This window comes from Schistocerca americana, chromosome 11 (assembly GCF_021461395.2).
Source record: "Schistocerca americana isolate TAMUIC-IGC-003095 chromosome 11, iqSchAmer2.1, whole genome shotgun sequence".
Taxonomy (NCBI): domain Eukaryota; kingdom Metazoa; phylum Arthropoda; class Insecta; order Orthoptera; family Acrididae; genus Schistocerca; species Schistocerca americana.
Genome location: NC_060129.1, coordinates 28,022,447 through 28,041,617, shown reverse-complemented (window position 1 = coordinate 28,041,617; position 19,171 = coordinate 28,022,447). Strand labels below are relative to the sequence as shown.

General features: G+C 44.1%; 1 protein-coding gene across 1 annotated transcript in view; it reads left to right on the top strand.

The window, feature by feature from the left end:
- LOC124553855 (serine/threonine-protein phosphatase 6 regulatory ankyrin repeat subunit A-like) overlaps positions 1–19,171 on the top strand; it is a 131,681-nt gene that overhangs the window by 97,167 nt on the left and 15,343 nt on the right. The window contains exons 2-3 of the mRNA XM_047127849.1: positions 1,691–2,267; positions 11,903–12,046. Of these exons, the coding sequence (XP_046983805.1) occupies positions 1,702–2,267; positions 11,903–12,046 (710 nt within the window). The 5' untranslated portion in view covers positions 1,691–1,701. The remainder of the gene's footprint in view (positions 1–1,690; positions 2,268–11,902; positions 12,047–19,171) is intronic.

Genomic DNA, 19,171 nt, shown 5'->3' with positions numbered 1-19,171 from the left:
GAAACTAGAAGGCAGCACGCTGGGCTCTCGCGCACTGACACTGTCACGCCACACGCCGCCATGTTACACGCTACAGTTCGGAGCCCGCTAGTGGCAGAGGGTCGCAACATGTCAGCAAAGTGGGAAAGTCGACCGAGTAATACGCATTACGCGTAATACCTCGGCCGATTCTGAGAACAGAATTTTAAAAAAATCGGAGGTGTTACTTTTCAGCATGCCTTAGTAGTTCTGATTTTTGGTTTAAAACAAAACAGAACCAAAAGTGGATAAACGACGTTAGTGTGTAACAGTTTACAGAAACTAATATTAAATAAGAATTTTCTATGGATTACAGGACTTCCACTTGTACTGCATTAATACTGGGAGATTACTCAAAGTGCGGTTCGTTTTTGGCTCTGCACAGTTGCATAAGATTTTCCTGAAGTCCTCGTAGCAAGTTGTTAAAGCGTGGCTCAGGAGAGCACACGCCAATTCACAGCAGCTCGGTATACTGCAGAGAACAGTCAGTAGTGAGTCATACCAGTAAGACGTTGGGAAATCAGTCATGTAGTAAAGTACCCCAGAGTGTATGCTTATATGTGAGTGTGAGAAGAGCAATGAACTCCTATTTGAAAGAAAATAATTCTAATAAATGAAGATTGGTTTATGCTTTCATTGTACAAGCTGCAATTCAGAATTTCCATAGCTAGAATTGTACCCAATAATTGAGTAATATCAATGAAAACTTCGCTCTTATTACTGTCATCACCAGTGCTGTGGTAATAAGAGATCACTTCAAAAATGATAGTGCATATGATAGATGGATTGATGACATATTCCCTATCACAGGCTCAAACTTTCTTCCTACGTATGGTACTGCGTTGTTCTGTTGGAATTTAAGTCTGTTGAGGAAGAGTAGCAGTTCGACAGTGGTAGTTTCCCTGTCGTAACACTTCCCAGAGACGCACCCATGACTTTTGGAGCAGATGGTGAGTCGACTGTGTGACCAACCCATGCATGACAACATAACAGGACTAGTTCTTAAGAGCAGAGTAACGCATTTTTCATACGTAAAGTGTCGTGATTTACCCAGTTATCCAGAGAAGTTAGAATGGTTTAGTGACACTGTAAATCATGCTGACCTTATTAGTGTTACATTATTTCACCTGAGGTGGCGCATTGGTTGGCATACTGGTTTAGCATTCAGGACTACGATGGTTCAAACCCACATCCTGACCATCATGGTTTAGGTTTTCTGTGATTTCCGGCATTCGCTACAGGCAAGGTCCGGGATATTCCTATGAAAAACCACATCAAATTTCCTTCCCCATCCTTCCATAGTCCAAACTCGTGCTCTAACTGTAATGATCTCTTTGCTGGTGAGACGTTAAACACTAATCTCCTCATTTTGAAAGACTTCATGATCATTGCACTGTAGCTACAAATTGAAGAAATTAGGTCTTTCCATTTCTGAGGACATCTTGTGGACAATGAGGATGCTGCAACAAAATAGAAACCCTCAAAAATTGTGATATTGAAGATTTGGAGCTGTTAACCTGTGGCAGCTGTTTTACACAACAAAGATATCGTGGTGTTGTAATTCACCTGTATGGACAGCCTCAAGGAACTATTGATCGATACAGGTGTGTCTGCATGTGTTGAGAAGGTGCTTTGTAGCGACAAAGAGCTGATCAGTAGTGCTGTGTTTCAGAATTGACTACCATGGCAGCCAGCAATGAAGTTCAGGAGAGCACAGTCGTACACCTGGGCGACCTACTGGACGAGGGGAAAGGCGCCATGGTGACTTTGGTGGCGGGGGAGACGCGGCTGGTGGCACACAGAGCAGTCCTCGTTACCGGCAGCCCCGTATTCGCCTCCATGCTCCAGCACGACACACTGGAAGTTGGAAGCTGCCTGGTCAACATCACAGACGTGGAGGGCCCGGTGCTGAGAGAGCTGCTAACATACATGTACACCCTCCGTGCCCCACGACTGGCGAGCATGGCTCCACGATTACTGATCGCTGCTGACAAGTACTGTGTGTCGAGCCTGAAGGCCCAGTGTGAGCAGCAGCTGGCCACAGCACTGGCTGTGGACAACGCGGCGGCCACGGCTGTTCTCGCGGTGCGACACTGCTGCCCCCGCCTCAGGCAGACCGCCGTCTCCTACATAAAGGGGCGCACATACCAGGTGATGGCCACGCAGGGCTGGGCTGACGCAGTGCGCACCCAGCCAGAAGATGTCGTCGAACTGAGCAGGCTGCTCGCAGAGACACCGCCAGAATCCAGGTGAGCACGAAACGATCATCATTGATCACTCATGTGAATGTGTGTAAAATTTTACTTAATTTACCTTCCAATTTACGTTTCATGCTCACGGACGTAGTAGCTCATACTCTGCTGCTACTTTTCGTTTGTTAGCGTTGCACCATCTGCAATGGTTCAATTGTGTTGCATTCATTAAAGATGTCCAGTGACATGTCCTGTACGTGGCAGGTACGGTTATGTAATTGATATAAAACTACATACAAATACCATGTATCCCTCTGCGTGACCCATTAATTTTGTCTACTCTGGTCGGTGGTTATTGGCATGTACACTGTAGTACTGTCGAAAGTTCAGTGAAGCACATACGAGTAAACCGTGTCCTTGTTCACGTTGTGGCAAGTTTGCCAGGCCACGTACTAACACTGTACACAACAATACGTAAATAAAGCGTTTGTTGCATCGTAGAAGGTCAATCACATCGTGATTACGAACAGTGTGCAGGTCACTCTCGAATCGCGAGATGTGCTATAATGTCGCGTTCCACTCATTTCACACGTCAAATTCACATTCCAATTTCTCGAGGTAATTGACGCATTGCGATGGAATTTACGTATTGCGATGGAATTAATGCCATTACTATTATGATTTATCATGTTATTGATTGTGTATGGAATAATATAGGGTGTCCATAAAAAAAACTAAGTTTGTGCTGAAACCAGTATTTGCACTTGGGTTAGAAAGTCTCACAGTATTGACTTTCGTGAGCGCCTGCCGTACATTCATACGCGTGAAAGCTGTCAGTATCTGTTGGGGGTTGCTGAGATATTGGCTGTGAAAAGTTCAGGTGGGACATCCCGTATCAACCGAATACTGTAAATAACATTTCGACAGTTTACTTGTATACTTCGACGCAGGTGTATACAACAAATAAGTATGCATAATATAAAGTTAACACGAAATCGTTCGATTTTTTTTTCTGTAGACCTTGCTCATCCAGTGGAATTTACCAAAGAAGCTCTGCTTGTAATATTCCTCTTAAGATGTAAAAATTTTGTTCGAAATATTTTACATAATCTGCAGTTTCTCCAGTTATATGTAAGGTTTTAAGTCATTTTAAGTCATTTTCGACACGAGATAACCATCCTGAGGCCGTTTTTGGCACTGTAGTACCACTTTGCGTGTTTTTCTGAAGTGCCTATTATACAGAGGTAGTATGCCATAAGCTTTTATTACTGGAAAAATGCTGGCTAAAAACGACGTTTGGTGCCTCAGAACCTATGCAATGGCCCTAAAACCCTTACCATGTATTCATTACATCACTTAAAACTATATTTATACTTCAGATGGGATATCACACACAAATTTTGCATGCATATGTACCGTAAATGTGAACTTTTGGGTATCATAACGGATAATGATACTAAAAAAGGGTTGAGTTACCGAAGAATGTTATCTTAACAAGACATGGCAAACATTTCTATATGATATCATCAATAGAGATGACACTCCCCATAATTGGTCCTTTCCCAAGCCGAAAATCGTGGTCCTTTCCCAAGCCGAAAATCGTGGTCCTTTCCCAAGCCGAAAATCGTGGTCATTTGCCAAGCCGAAAATCGTGGTCATTTGCCAAGCCGAAAATCGTGGTCATTTGCCAAGCCGAAAATCGTGGTCATTTGCCAAGCCGAAAATCGTGGTCATTTGCCAAGCCGAAAATCGTGGTCATTTGCCAAGCCGAAAATCGTGGTCATTTGCCAAGCCGAAAATCGTGGTCATTTGCCAAGCCGAAAATCGTGGTCATTTGCCAAGCCGAAAATCGTGGTCATTTGCCAAGCCGAAAATCGTGGTCATTTGCCAAGCCGAAAATCGTGGTCATTTGCCAAGCCGAAAATCGTGGTCATTTGCCAAGCCGAAAATCGTGGTCATTTGCCAAGCCGAAAATCGTGGTCATTTGCCAAGCCGAAAATCGTGGTCATTTGCCAAGCCGAAAATCGTGGTCATTTGCCAAGCCGAAAATCGTGGTCATTTGCCAAGCCGAAAATCGTGGTCATTTGCCAAGCCGAAAATCGTGGTCATTTGCCAAGCCGAAAATCGTGGTCATTTGCCAAGCCGAAAATCGTGGTCATTTGCCAAGCCGAAAATCGTGGTCATTTGCCAAGCCGAAAATCGTGGTCATTTGCCAAGCCGAAAATCGTGGTCATTTGCCAAGCCGAAAATCGTGGTCATTTGCCAGGCCGAAAATCGTGGTCATTTGCCAAGCCGAAAATCGTGGTCATTTGCCAGGCCGAAAATCGTGGTCATTTGCCAGGCCGAAAATCGTGGTCATTTGCCAGGCCGAAAATCGTGGTCATTTGCCAGGCCGAAAATCGTGGTCATTTGCCAGGCCGAAAATCGTGGTCATTTGCCAGGCCGAAAATCGTGGTCATTTGCCAGGCCGAAAATCGTGGTCATTTGCCAGGCCGAAAATCGTGGTCATTTGCCAGGCCGAAAATCGTGGTCATTTGCCAGGCCGAAAGTCGTGGTCATTTGCCAGGCCGAAAGTCGTGGTCATTTGCCAGGCCGAAAGTCGTGGTCATTTGCCAGGCCGAAAGTCGTGGTCATTTGCCAGGCCGAAAGTCGTGGTCATTTGCCAGGCCGAAAGTCGTGGTCATTTGCCAGGCCGAAAGTCGTGGTCATTTGCCAGGCCGAAAGTCGTGGTCATTTGCCAGGCCGAAAGTCGTGGTCATTTGCCAGGCCGAAAGTCGTGGTCATTTGCCAGGCCGAAAGTCGTGGTCCTTTGTGGCTTTCACAGGAACCGCCCACTAACAAATAGTGCTTTTACAAGCCACCCAAGGCCTCATCTAATGCGAAAGAACCAGTTTGCCTGGGCTGGATGAAGTGTGTGTTGTTTAAATTTTGACCCTGTACTGAAGGATAGCTACAGTATGCCATCTCTTCCGACAGGTATACAAATGGTTTGGTAGGCTAAGGGGTATCCGAAACACTAGACGGCTTGTCTCTGTCACCAACAGAACTCGAATTATGACCCCCAGAAAAACCGCATTCTGGGGCGCAGCATTTGGAGCATTATGGTACCTTGATGTGTGGTGCACGGGCCGACTAAGCATAAGTCGCTTGCTCAGAAGTGATACATTTCATTCAGTCTAATCACCAATTGGTGTTCCTTACGCATTGGATGCTTCTGCCATAGTAATTTGCTTTCATTTCCTTGTTACGTGTATGCACGAGACAGCAATTTCTATAGCTAACTTATTTTATTGCTCCCAAGCAGTACTAGGGGAATGTGGCATAATTTTATATGCCACATCAAATAAAAAAATGATAGTTTCTTGTGATGTGACAACAGATAACCGTCCTACATAATTTAACACGACAATTAATATTTGAAACAGCAACACATCACTACTGTTTTGTCTTTTCAAGAAATCTTGTTCCTCACACATTCATTACATGTTAACATAGTTCTGATTGCCGTTCAGCTTGCAGTCATTAACTTACAGATCTTCTCAAAGGCAACAGTCACAGGCAGCTGATGTTACAACTACTTCCTTCATGATTTTTTAGGTAACATTACTGGGAAACAGCGGTATGTCAGTTAAGTAACATTAGTAAGAAAGTCTCGATCACATATTCATTTATTAAAGACATGACCGTTTTTCACCTCTAGAAGTAGGCCATTTTCAGATATTGCTCTGCAGAGATAAAAATTGAGTGCTGATTTACACAGGGAAGTCAGAAAAATATGAAAGAGTGTGCGATAAAGCGACGTATCGTTAGCCATCGGGATGCCAATGACGACGCTTGGATCGGCTGTGCTCACCCCAGCTGCAAAGCTGCTGCTGATGGCTGAGCATCAGTGTTAGCCAGTGGGAGGCAATTTGTCTCTTGTGTTAAGATCTGAATGTTGTTGCTGTGGTCTTCAGTCCTGAGACTGGTTTGATGCAGCTCTGCATGCTACCCTATCCTGTACAAGCTTCTTCATCTCACAGTACCTACTGCAGCCTAAATCCTTCTGAATCTGCTTAGTGTATACATCTCTTGGTCTCCCTCGACGATTTTTACCCTCCACACTGCCCTCCAATGCTAAATTTGTTATTCCTTGATGCCCCAGGACATGTCCAACCAACCAATCCCTTCTTCTTGTCAAGTTGTGCCACAAACTCCTCTTCTCTCCAATTCTATCCAATACTTCCTCATTAGTTATGTGATCTACCCATCTAATCTTCAGCATTCGTCTGTAGCACCACATTTCGAAAGCTTCTCATCTATTCTTGTCTAAACTATTTATCATCCACGTTTCACTTCCATACATGGCTACACTCCATACAAATACTTTCAGAAACGACTTCCTGACACTTAAATCTATACTCGATGTTAACAAATTTCTCTTCTTCAGAAACGCTGTCCTTGCCATTGCCAATCTGCATTTTATATCCTCTCTACTTCGACCATCATCAGTTATTTTGCTCCCCAAATAGCAAAACTCCTTTAATACTTTGTGTCTCCTTTCCTAATCTAATTCCCTCAGCATCACCCGACTTAATTCGACTACATTCCATTATCCTCGTTTTGCTTTTGTTGATGTTCATCTTATATCCTCCTTTCAAGACACTGTCCATTCCGTTCAACTGCTCTTCCAAGTCCTTTGCTGTCTCTTGACAGAATTACAATGTCATCGGCGAACTTCAAAGTTTTTATTTCTTCTCCATGGATTTTAATACCTACTCCGAACTTTTCTGTTTCCTATATTGCTTGCTCAATATACAGATTGAATAACATCGGGGAGAGGCTACAACCCTGTCTCACTCCCTTCCCAACCCAAGATCTGAAGATCCACTTTTAAAAATGCATAAAAATTTAAATGTCGACCGGGAAAAAACAGGAGTTTGTATTACCTACAGATATACAATATCTTAAAAACTGTTTTAACATTAAATAATAAGCCTACGTGATATAGGTTAAACAGTAACCAAGAAGCGGCCTTGAAGCAATAGTTAGCATTACGAAGACGCTGTTTAGATTGCAGCTGCCATTAAGTCATCACTTACGTACAGAGCTGCTCAAAAAGAAGCAACAGATTTCAAACTTTCATTGCTTCCAAACTACAAAAGAAAAACACAGCTGCAGCATTCCTGGAAATCGAAAAGTTCAAATTCTTGTGCATACAATGTGAGCACCGTTTGTTACACGGAAAATACCAAACCAGTGGCTCATTTCCTGCCAGACACAAAGCAGATGGTCTCTCGTTACAGAATTCGCAGCTTCAGCAGTGCGATGTCGCAGACTTTGAAGAGTGTCAGGCATAGGGGAGATGAAATCGCGATGTTTTACGTAACCCTACAGATAAAAGTGACAGATTTTTAGGTCAGAGATGCTGGATTGGAAGAGGCGAAGCAGAAGATGAACTTCATTGCCGGTGGCCCCCTAAGTCTCCAGGCCTGTCGGCTATTACGAATATATGTAATAACTTAATAGCAGTTGCTATGGAAAAAGTTTCTTCGTTATGCTATCACCTCCAGATGGCGTTCTGGATTACAGTTTAACTTATTACATTGGCTTATTATTGTTTTATAAAACTATCTTCAAGATGCACGATATCTGTAGGGTATAGAAAGATTTACTTGGTAAAATTTTTGTATATGTTTTTAAAAATGGATGTTAAAGTCTCTTTCCTGCTCTCTTCCACACGGTCTAACCTGCAGCTGCTCGGCCATCAGCAGCAGTTTTACAGCTGAGGTGAGCACAGCTATTAAAAGCGTCGTCTTTGGCAGCCCAATGGCTTACGATACGTCATTTTAACGCACAGTTTGGTGACTTTACCTATGTAAATCACCACTTTCAATTTTTCTCTGCAGAGCATTATCTGAAAGTGGTCTAGCATTACAAGCAGAGACAAGACATATCTTTAATAAATGAATGTGCAGTCGAGGCTGCTTTCATTAATTTTACTTACTTCATGCAATCATGAATTCTGGAGTCCTCACAGAAACACATTTTTTTAGATTGTGTATGTGTGTTTCCTTCCAAATCTTGTACAGGTTTCCACTGAATACAGTGATGAATTCAAACTTTTTAATTTGGATACAGTGGCAGCAGGTGGTAATATATTTACATTGTCCTCTTTATTGATCTTCCTCATACGCTCATTCGGCATTGTAGTTGGATGGACCTATTGAGTGAAGTGAGGCATTTCCTCGGGTCTGTCAACCCTATGTAGTGGACAACACTGAAATGTTACAATGACATTTTTAATGAGTGTAAAATTTTCCATTGGCTTAGCTCTATTCTAATGCCTTGCAGTCTTTCTGGACTGCTACCTTCTCTGAAGTACCTTCCTACGAAGTTAAGTATCTGCTGTCTTAACCCTTTCGTGGGCAAAATTATTGAGCAGTTTTTTTTAATGAATGGAGAGCAGATAGTAGTTAACAGGTAGGTATATTTATCATACAGAAATCAAATTTGCTCCAACTGTGAAAGTGAGGTCACACAACAAGGTGGGAAGTATTCTTCCCACTGCCCTTCCTTGGAGTTAAATGACAAAAGCAACTTTTCAATATATGTCATTTATTTGATAAATTTACTTCTCTTGCTGCAATGATTATTCAGTTACTTGCCGTGAAATTTTCTGAAACATGGGTCTATGCAAAGTGGTATTTGAAAATATGTGCAAACACAGCGAGTGCTCTTTTCCGCAGCTTTGGTACGACAATGACGGCACGTCCAGTAGGTTTCTCCTAAAATGGGTTGATGCTCCGCTACAGCCACGTGACGAAAATCTTCAGGTACTTTACCCCTATTTGCCAAAAAGACAGCGTTTTGTCCACGCCTTTTTTTGGGATGAGAAGCCAGCGATCAATTATCTGGCTAGATGGATCCTGTATGTGAGCTGATCATGCTATCCACTTTCTCTTTTACTTATTTTCGACAGGATAAAACTGTTCACTGCAGCAACGTCCACCAGGAAATAAAATATTCTGTTTCACCATTTTACAGAACGTCTGCCAATAGCATACCTTTCTCGTAGTTGATCAAAGTTGCCACAACTTCAGGACAAGAAATCTCTGTACTAGTACAATCCTTGTTTATCCTTTTCACTGTGGCTGTTTCTCATGGGTCATGAATTGAGGACAGGAAAGTGACTGGACGGTTATCCATCCATTTTACTGCAGAAATGGCTCCTTTTGTTTCAAACTGGAATTCTCCTCGTTCCAATTTTACGTTTTCCTTCATAAATTTGGGCGAATCAAAAGTATTTACCTTACACTATAGCGTTGAGGACAAAATCACAAAATGTCACGCAAACGGCCCTCAAAGGCTCCTCTACATAACGACACTCAGCTACACAATGCCTCTGCGCGAACGTACAGCAAAAACGGCGGGACCTTCCGATTGGAAGTAACAGCCTATACTGTTTACTAGGTGGTCGCACCATACAGAGGTGGGAACTGTGAATCCCACGGCACTAGGAGCGAGTTCATTGTAGTGGGAAGCATGTTTCCCACGGATCACGAAAAGGTTAATGTTTGTCTGTGCCTGTCACAGCTCAACCCATGATAAATGAGCTACAAATGCTTTGATGATCCATAGTGTTACATTCAGAACATTTAAAGGTCCAAGAAAGAGCTCTGTTGGTTCCCTTACAAATTCAGTTTGAGTATTGCTGTAGTGGTGTATTTGCAGTGTCCTGATGAGTAATCCTACTGTCAGTCCAGGAGTACTGAACCCTTCAATTTACCTTTGGTTTTTTCTTCTGAACAATATATTGTTTGGTTCACTTACCTGCTGTTACGGAGGAACTTGGGACAACCAGTGTGTAAACTGGCGAAATAGTGAGTCGTTGAACTTAGGGGGCCCACTAATGTGGCAGGCAGTGTGTGTTGTGTCGCCACTCCAGACAGTCCCCTGGCTGCAGTAAGCGGCCTCCCCCCCCCCCCACTCACTCCCCCCCTCCCCCCTCACTCACTCCCCAACCCACTCACTCCCCCCCCCCCCCCCACGAGCACACGTGCACACACTCGCGCACTGGCCGCTTATGCTGCGCATGTTTGTAGCTTGCCCGGGCATTCTAATTATCGTCTCCTGTTCCCGCAGTCAGTCGTCCATCTCCCAGAACGTCGGCCCCGTTCGGGTTGTACGATCACCGTCAGCGTCAGAGAGCTTCTCTCCGGGCTTGGGGTGTTCCCTCTTCCACCTCCTTTCTGAGCCCCTCTGCATACACCCTCGTGGTGCGTGCCTCGCCCTTGCCTTCTGCTCGAATTGGCACAGGGCCCGAAGGACTCAGTCCCTCTGGAGGCCTTCCGCCGCTGCCTTTATTCCATCCTAGCCACGTATCAGGGCTCTAGCGTGTTTTACACTGACGGTTCGATGGTTGCTGGTCGTGTCGGCTATGCTGTAACTCTAGGGGACCATTACGAAAACGATCCTTGCCGGCTGGCTGCAGCGTTTTCACTGCTGAGCTGGTCGCCATCTTTCGTGCCCTAGAGCATATCCGCTCCTGCCCAGGTGAGTCCTTCGTTATCTGTAGCGACTCCCTGAGCAGTTTACGAACTATCGACCAGTGTTTCCCTCGCTCTTGTCTGGTGATGGCTGTCCAGGAGTCCCTCCATGCTCTTGCCCATTGCGGCCGCTCTGTGGTCTTTGTGTGGACCCCAGGCCATGTTGGGATACCCGGCAATGAAAATGTTCACCGCCAGCGAAAGAGGCCATCAGTAAACCATCTCTGGACATTGGCTTCCTGGAGACTGATTTGCTAGCTGTCGTACGCCTCAAAGTTTTCGCGCTTTGGAACGCTGAATGGCGCGATCTGACCACGCCTAATAAACCCCGTGCTATCAAGGAGACGACTGTGTGGCGAGTCTCTCGCAAGGAGTCTGTCGTCCTCTGCCGACTGCGCATTGGGCACACACGGATGACGCACGGCCACTTATTGCGCCGTGAGGAAGCCCTCTCTATGTCGCTGCGGCTCGGCTTTGACAGTGGTCGACATTTTGTTGGCTTGTCCACTTTTAACTGTGCTCAGGCAGACGTTTGCGCTGCCTAATATGCTCCCTGCCCTTTTAACTGAAGACAATGCTATGGCAGGCTTAGTTTTGCGTTTTATTCGGGAAGGGGGGCTTTTATCACTCAATCTGTTTGTCCTTTTGTATTGAAACAAATGGTTCAAATGCCTCTGAGCACTATGGGACTTAACATCTGATGTCATCAGTCCCCTAGAACTTAGAACTACTTAACCCCAACTAACCTAAGGACACCTCACACACATCCATGCCCGAGGCATGATTCGAACCTGCGACAGTAGCAGTCGCGCGGTTCGAGACTGAAGCGCCTAGAACCGCTCGGCCACAGCGGCCTGCCTTTTTGTATTGATTCTGGCCTTTGGCCAACGATTTTAGTCTGAGTTTTTAGTGTGTTTTTTCCTTTCGGTGGTTGGCTTTCCCTTTTTTGTCTCTATGGTCCGCCAACCACTGTCACACTCCGTGTGATTTTAATTCGTTTTGTCTGATCTCCGTCTGAGTCTTTTTTGTCGTGTGTCGTCTGTTGTCTGCATTACTTGTTTTTCCTCTGTGTGGGTGTTTTTAAGTTTTGGAACAAGGGACTGATGACTATAGCAGTCCGGTCCCTTTAATCCCACAACCAACCAACCAACCTCTTGTTTTCAGCACGCCGGCCACCGCGGTCTGTGGGCCCTCCAGCTCCAGCTCCAGCCCCAGCACTCAGCCGCCCAGCGACCACGGCCGCTCTCCCGCCGTGGCTGCCCAGCACACTCCCCCGCCACCTGATGACGCCGCTGTCTCTCGACTGCGGTGAGTACTGTCACTGCAAACACACGACTTGTTCACCCAGAGTACCACTTAGTGCTATGTCAGCTAAATGTTATACTAAATGATGTACATTTTTTTAAATTTTTGATAAAGTTCAGCTTGTAGCTATCAGGAAAAATTATTTCTTCATTTAATTGGAGTGTTTAATGTAACTGCTGCTCTTGATGGTGTTCGCATATCTTACAAATTAGTTTCACAAGGTGCGACTGTAAGATGGCAAGAACCATGCCCCTTACATGAAGTCATTAAAGATCACCTAACTCACGTTGAGCGAACAGTAGGGCTGAACACAAATGACTGACAAGGCACAATGCATCTTGTAGAGGGTATAGTATGGATGTATTGGAATAATTAATGTCGGGTGATGGTTTTAAAGTAATTCACATGACATGAAAACTTCGTGGAAATGCGTCGATTTACTGGGGACTAGTTTATCTCAGGGAAGTATACAGATTTAACCATGGCCGGCTGGGGAGTGGCGAAGCGACAATAGGCAGCTTAGGGCAGCTCAAGCTGTGAGAAAACGGTAACGGGGTGCGGCCTCCAACTGCCTTAAGATGAGTGACATGGAGTGGGTGGTTGACCCCATGCTGATGTACCGGGAAGCAGCCGGAGAACTTGTACGCTTGTTGATAAATGTCCGTCATTTGAGTAAGCCGCGCAAAGCTACGGTGCAGCGGTCAACAGAGGCCAAAATATGCGTGTTTGTGCGTATAGCAACTTCACGCTGAATTCACGGTCCGCAGAGTCTGAAGTAAAGGGAACATAGGAGCGAGGAATTTGAAGTACTCTCCTGGGAGTCAGAATTCCGGAAAAATTGGTGTTTCGCTAACCTTGATGGGTGGCCTGGGAGGAGCTAAATAGCAGAAGTTGATGGGAAGGGAAATTTTGTGGGAATTTGTTCACTTCCCAGAGCAGGCATTGTTTGGTGCTGGGAAGCGACGCATACTTAATGCAACTTGCGCTGCAATTGGCGTAAGTGATTTTGCTGGAGGGGAAACAGAGGCGAAGAGCAGACTGGGAGAAGTCTCTGTAGAGGTCTTCCGTTCCCAGCTTGCCTAGAGTGCGGACGTGGCGTTCTTTACTCAGCTTGCCTGAGAAAGGGTGAGCATCTCTGCAGTTTAGGATGTAGCAAATGGAACGATTGAGCTTGGAGATAGAAAGTTTTGGTTCAGCTATGTACTGAGCAAGATAGCTAGGAGTGAATAGATGAGCGCAGCCTTGCAGCACCATGAGGCCAGCCGACGTCCTCACGACGACGACGCTTCGCCATGCTGAATTCGGTGATATTGCACCCGCTCCAGCTGATTAATTTGTTGGATGACGTCGGCAAAGTTTCCACGAGGGTTTCATGGGCCGTGTATTGGGGAATCCTTCTCGCACTTCGCATTATGCCTGGGTCAATAGATAGGAATTAATTTTGATTTATCGCGCTTTATGCCATGTAAACGCAATTTCCTACCACTGCCTGATAGGAGAGTCTTGTAATGTGATGACTGAAGGTCGGGAGTTAAAATAAATTTGTGCTAATCGAGTGCATCTGTTTTCAATCAAGTACTTGAAATCCCAAGTCACTTTCTTAATTAATTTTATGTTCAACATTTGCATCTGGTGTTCAATAGCTGAATATAACATCAATGTGCACCCCTCTTTAATTAAAAGTGATCGATTCTGAATAAATTAATGTCAACACTGCCACTGCAGTTCAATCAGGAGTCACCGGGCCTTATTAGTTTTTTGCGTCATCCGACATTGCGGCAGTTTTGCACTCTTTGTTGATCTGTTAGTCAATTAGCTGGGGTGAACACACACCAAAACCAGATAAGTGACGGGTGGGGTGTTACACGACATCGTCGCGAAAGAACACAGTGACCTGTATATGTAATAACTTTCCTTTAATTTACATCTATGGTCACAATCTTTTTTGCGTAACAGATTACCGGTTTCGGTCTTTAATGACCATCATCAGATCTGTTTCATAAAAAAAGGAAGTCCTAATGTACTGCAGCCATAGTGGCATCGTCAAATGTTAAATGCTGGTGCTGATTCCGCATTTAACATTTGATGATGCCGCTTTGGCTGCAGTACATTAGGACTTTGTTTTTTGAAACAGATCTGATCATGGTCATTAAAGACCGAAACCGGTAATCTGTTAAACAAAAAAGATTGTGATCATAGACGTAAATTAAAGGAAACTTATTGCAAATTAGTTCTGAAGGAAGTGGGTGTGAAGCCAGGCTGTCACTGCATTACCATTCAACGAAATCTGGAAGTAACATGAATGAGTTATTGTGTGTATAACTGTATGGAAGTTGTCACAAGGAACCTTCTGAGTGCGAAGTCACAAATTCAGTATTTAGTAAGGCTCAAATTCAGTATTTAGTAAGGCTCATTTGAAAGTGTTAACACTTGGTGGGTCATTAGCAGCTAATACTTTTCCCATGATATCCTCATCAGGAGGGAGACAGATAATGAGTGTCCGCGAGGTACAGAGATCAACATCCAGTGGGGGACACACATTACAGTATACGAAATGGACATCATTGACATTAGAGAGATGTTCAGAACAGACCATTGCCGCTCAGGATTAGCCGAGCAGTCTGAGGCACTGCAGTCATGGACTGTGCGGCTGATCCCGGTGGAGGTTAGAGTCCTCCCTTGGGCATGAGTGTGTGTGTGTGTGTGTGTGTGTGTGTGTGTGTGTGTGTGTGTGTGTGTGTGTGTGTGTGTGTTTGTCCTTAGGATAATTTAGGTTAACTAGTGTGTAAGCTTAGGGACTGATGACCTTAGCAGTTAAGACCCATAAGATTTCACACACATTTGAACATTTTTTGGAACTGCCCTTCAAGGTGTAAGTGCTGATAGTGTGATAGTATGTTTTATAGGCACGGAACCAATATACATCTAGAGGCTGAATTTTCCAATGATATAAATCGCAATATTACACACTTTCCCAGAGGTATAGTTTGCTCTAAAGGAGTCTGATTTTTATACGCAGACCAGGAATGGAGCAAAAGGAAGTCGTTTTAACCAGCTATTGGTCAAAAGCAGTGCTCAGGCTATAGCTGTAGTTCTTACACCCATTTTCTCGCTCTTGCTGGCTTTGACGTAACTATTCCCTACTGCCCTTGCAAGATCACACACGAGAAAGAATCATAGGGGGCAGAGGATCTCCAACTTCTCGTCGCACACTAAAGATCTTTCCAACCAATTTACCATCTAGATCAGCAGTCAGTATAACTATATACGGCTGCGTTAAGGCATTGATATTTGTTAATCTTAATATATTTCTCATGGGCCCCTCTTATTCCCTCTTATGTTCACTTTCTCTTCAGTTCTCGAATGGTCGAAGTTGAAAACAAATTCCTCATGGGACAAGTTCACCTCATCTACAAATCTTCGAGTGGCTTCAGCAGTTTTCTGTGAATTGTCGAGTTGATGCTTTATTTGAAATTTCGTTATCTGGTTTCTTTCAGTTTGTAGCATTGTTTGAAGCTATTCCTATCCACTGCTTCCCCAGAAATGACTGTAATCTATGTCACACACAATTTGATGTGCATAATGTAATAGGTCACTATCATGCAATCCTGTAAATTGTATCGAGCATCCTTGAAATGCACAAACACCAGCTTTTGTACCAAGTGCGGGTCGTCCTCCCTTGAATATGGCCGACACGGTCATATTTCTGTTAACAATTTCTTTTACTATGCTTTGCACGATCTTCATTACGTTTAGTAACCGCTCCTTAGACGTTCATTGTCCTTTACTGCGTTTCAGTGGAGACGGGATTTGTGGATCCCTGTCTGACAAGAATGATGAACTACATGGCTCGACAACTATTTCAGTATCACTTTCACTCATTAAGCACATATCGCCATCATTGCATTCTTCATGTACATTGTTGACACTGTTAAACACACATGACAACGTACATTCTACTGGCTCATCCTGTAGAACAATGATATATCATCAGCCAATAATTTCTCACTCCACAGAATTCCTTGGTTTCCTTGCGAATTACTTGTCAGCTAAAAGTTCAACTATGGTCCACAGCCTCATGCTGTCGCTCACCATTGGATGGTTCCAATGCTGACCACTGTTGCCATTAACAGGCAATATTCTGGGGAACCAAATGTTATAAACATCGTTGGCCTGTTGTGACCTAGCACTCAAGGGATACATTGTTGAGGGAAACAAATGAAAGAAGAGAAAGCAAAATTAGAAGTAGGATGGGCAAAACTTTGATTCTAACCCCAGGAATTGGGATATGACTTGTTTAGTCTGTGAGTCTAAGTATTCTTTGAATTTCCTTTATATATCATTCATCCACACTTCCATTTGCAATAACTAATGAAAACTTTAATACAAAGGATGTATATGAGAACCTCCGGAAGTGGTGTATAAAGAGTCGAGAGTGAAAATGTCAGCGACACTGTAAGTTGGAGTCAGGTGTGAAGGCACGCTCAGGTGGCGTAATAGCTGTGATGCTCATTCAGATAGGCGAGAAGTAATGTCAGTTCTGTTGTGGGTGTGGCAGAGTGGAGACGTATGTAGCACTGCACACACCGCCAGTATTAAACAACGCCCTGCAGCAGATGGAATTTGGCATGCATCTTCAGTACAGTTTTTAATTAACCATAGAACAGTTTTTCCTTAATACCTTTCTAATATTCGTTTTGCTTATTGGATATAAGCGACCAACGGTAGCGATCATAGACATTTGGATTTGACAACAAAAATCACAGTGAATTAAAAGGTTTACAAGATGGCTTCATTGAGACACCATTGAAATTGTAGTCCTTTTCACGTAACGTTAAACCCTGGCCATGACCTGTCACTGGGATAATTCAGGTTCTGATGGAGCTTGTCATTACTTTCATTACTCTTAACCTCAACATTAATAGCAGTGTAAAATTCAGTAGTAGCTATGAATAGCTTTCACTATTAGTGTGTAAGTTGGGCTTCACTCCTGTGGAGTCGCTATTTTGCCAGTTGCCCATGGTGATATTGTAGAGAGTATGAAGGAGCATGTTGAAAGTTCACACATTTATAGAGCTTTGCAGCTGGGCATGGCACACAGCTAGACAGTGTGTCCGTCAGTGGTGGCTAATAATCGGGATTTATGCAACAAACATGTCAATGGTTGAAAATGAATGGACGTTTCAATGTACTGAACAAGGAGAGAAAAATTATATCAGTAAGGGAGTCTGACAGGGTTCTGCGTGGTGTAACACTGAGACCTTAACACACAGTTTCAGTGGACAGAGCTATGGAACCCTTGATTCACTAACAGAATAACGAAATTGGATTGTAACAATAGGATGCTGTGGGACTCATCGCAAGAAGATCCACACACTGCACGCGACTATGGCTGACCACCCTAGGTAATAGAGCACGAAATCCTTGAATCTCTGTATATTTGTTTTCTAAAGTCAGTTCACACATATCACGTCCAGTTTAAGTTACAGCGTATGTTTCGCACCCGCTTCCCCACTTGTCTTGCTTTACTCTGATCAGTTTCCAATGACATGCTGAAACATTGTACTGTTGCTAGTCCTAGGCAGTAGTAGGGAAAAGCAGGCAGAACCCCACTCTCCACTGTTACCAGATTTATTCAAGATGACGGATACAAGATGGCGGCGATAGATATGACAATGTCGCAAGGATTTCATGGCAGGAAGTTCAAACAGAGGGCGCTGTCATCCCTTATCTGACATTATCCAAGATGGCGGTCTGGAGGGGAAAAATGGCGGGGAAAGGACTCAGCATGTTCTTGGCTGCTGGAGAGGAAACAGTGTATTTATTGTTGGAACAATTTATTTTTATTGTTGGAACAATTTATTTAGGGACGAATTTCATGTACTTTATTTATTACACTGATACAAAGCACTAGCCCTGACGTGTTTAGGGTCACAGTAAATAGTCTGCAGACCTCATAAATAATGCAGTACACTGATGTGCAGACATGCAAACAACTCGTAAATTACCGAAATGATGCAGTACACTGATGTACAGACCTGTAAACAACTTGTAGATCACCGAAATGATGCAGTACACTAATGTACAGACAAACGAGCAACTCGTAAATTACTGAAATCATGCATATATACTGCTCTGTCAACACGCTCACAATGGTTAAACTTTTCCCATGGGTGTGAACCCTTCACCACCTTGGCTTCGTGAAGTGCCCCATGTTAACCTTGGCCTTCATTCACTTCCTAAGAACACTACTCCAGCCTCAGTATATCGTCTCAAGACCTTTACATGGAACTTATTGTTAGTACCTTTATATACCCTGGTGGCTCTCGGACTGACCGTGGGGTCGGGTGTGCGTTCGTCATTGGCACCCGTGTCCTTCGATATCGGCTCCCAGCCCATTCCCCAGTATTTACAGCCGAGCTTTTCGCCTTGTATCAGGCCACAGAGTACATTCGGCGACACAGCCTTCCCAGTTGTGCCCCCTGCTCAGACTGTCACTCAGTCAGCCCCAGCCCCCCCCCCTCCCCCCCCCCCCCCCGAAAGTCTCTGTGCACTGCTGTACACTGCTCATCCCTTAGTGCAGTGGGTCCAGAACAACTGTCACTCACTCACTCGTGGTGGAGCCAATGTCGTGTTTCTGTGGGTCCCTGGTCATGTCAGTCTGCTAGGAAACGAGGCTGTTGACGGTGTTGCCATGGCTGCAGTCGTCGTACGTCAGCCTGTGAGTACCTCCATTCCCTCTGATGTTCTCTAGGCATGAGTAACACTTTAGTTGACTTTCTAAATTATAGGGATGATTTCGAATCTGATAAATCACCAAAATCGGTATTCGCAAGTGGAAATATCAGTTTCCTTTCTTTTATTTTCTTTCTTAGAGTTTTCACGTAAATGTCTTCGCAGATGTGATAAATTACTAGTTACTCAATGGTTCAGAGAACGCTCCACCTCGCTAAAATTTCGGGTTTCTACATTGCTTGAGCAAATTGTAATTACATCCTTTATTCATTGACAAATATGTAATGGCAGGAGGCTTTTTTGCAATGCAAAAATGACAACCTGCAGATACAAGAGTGGACGTATCATAATTTTTTATACACCTATAATTGATAGTCAGAAATGCTATGCTGC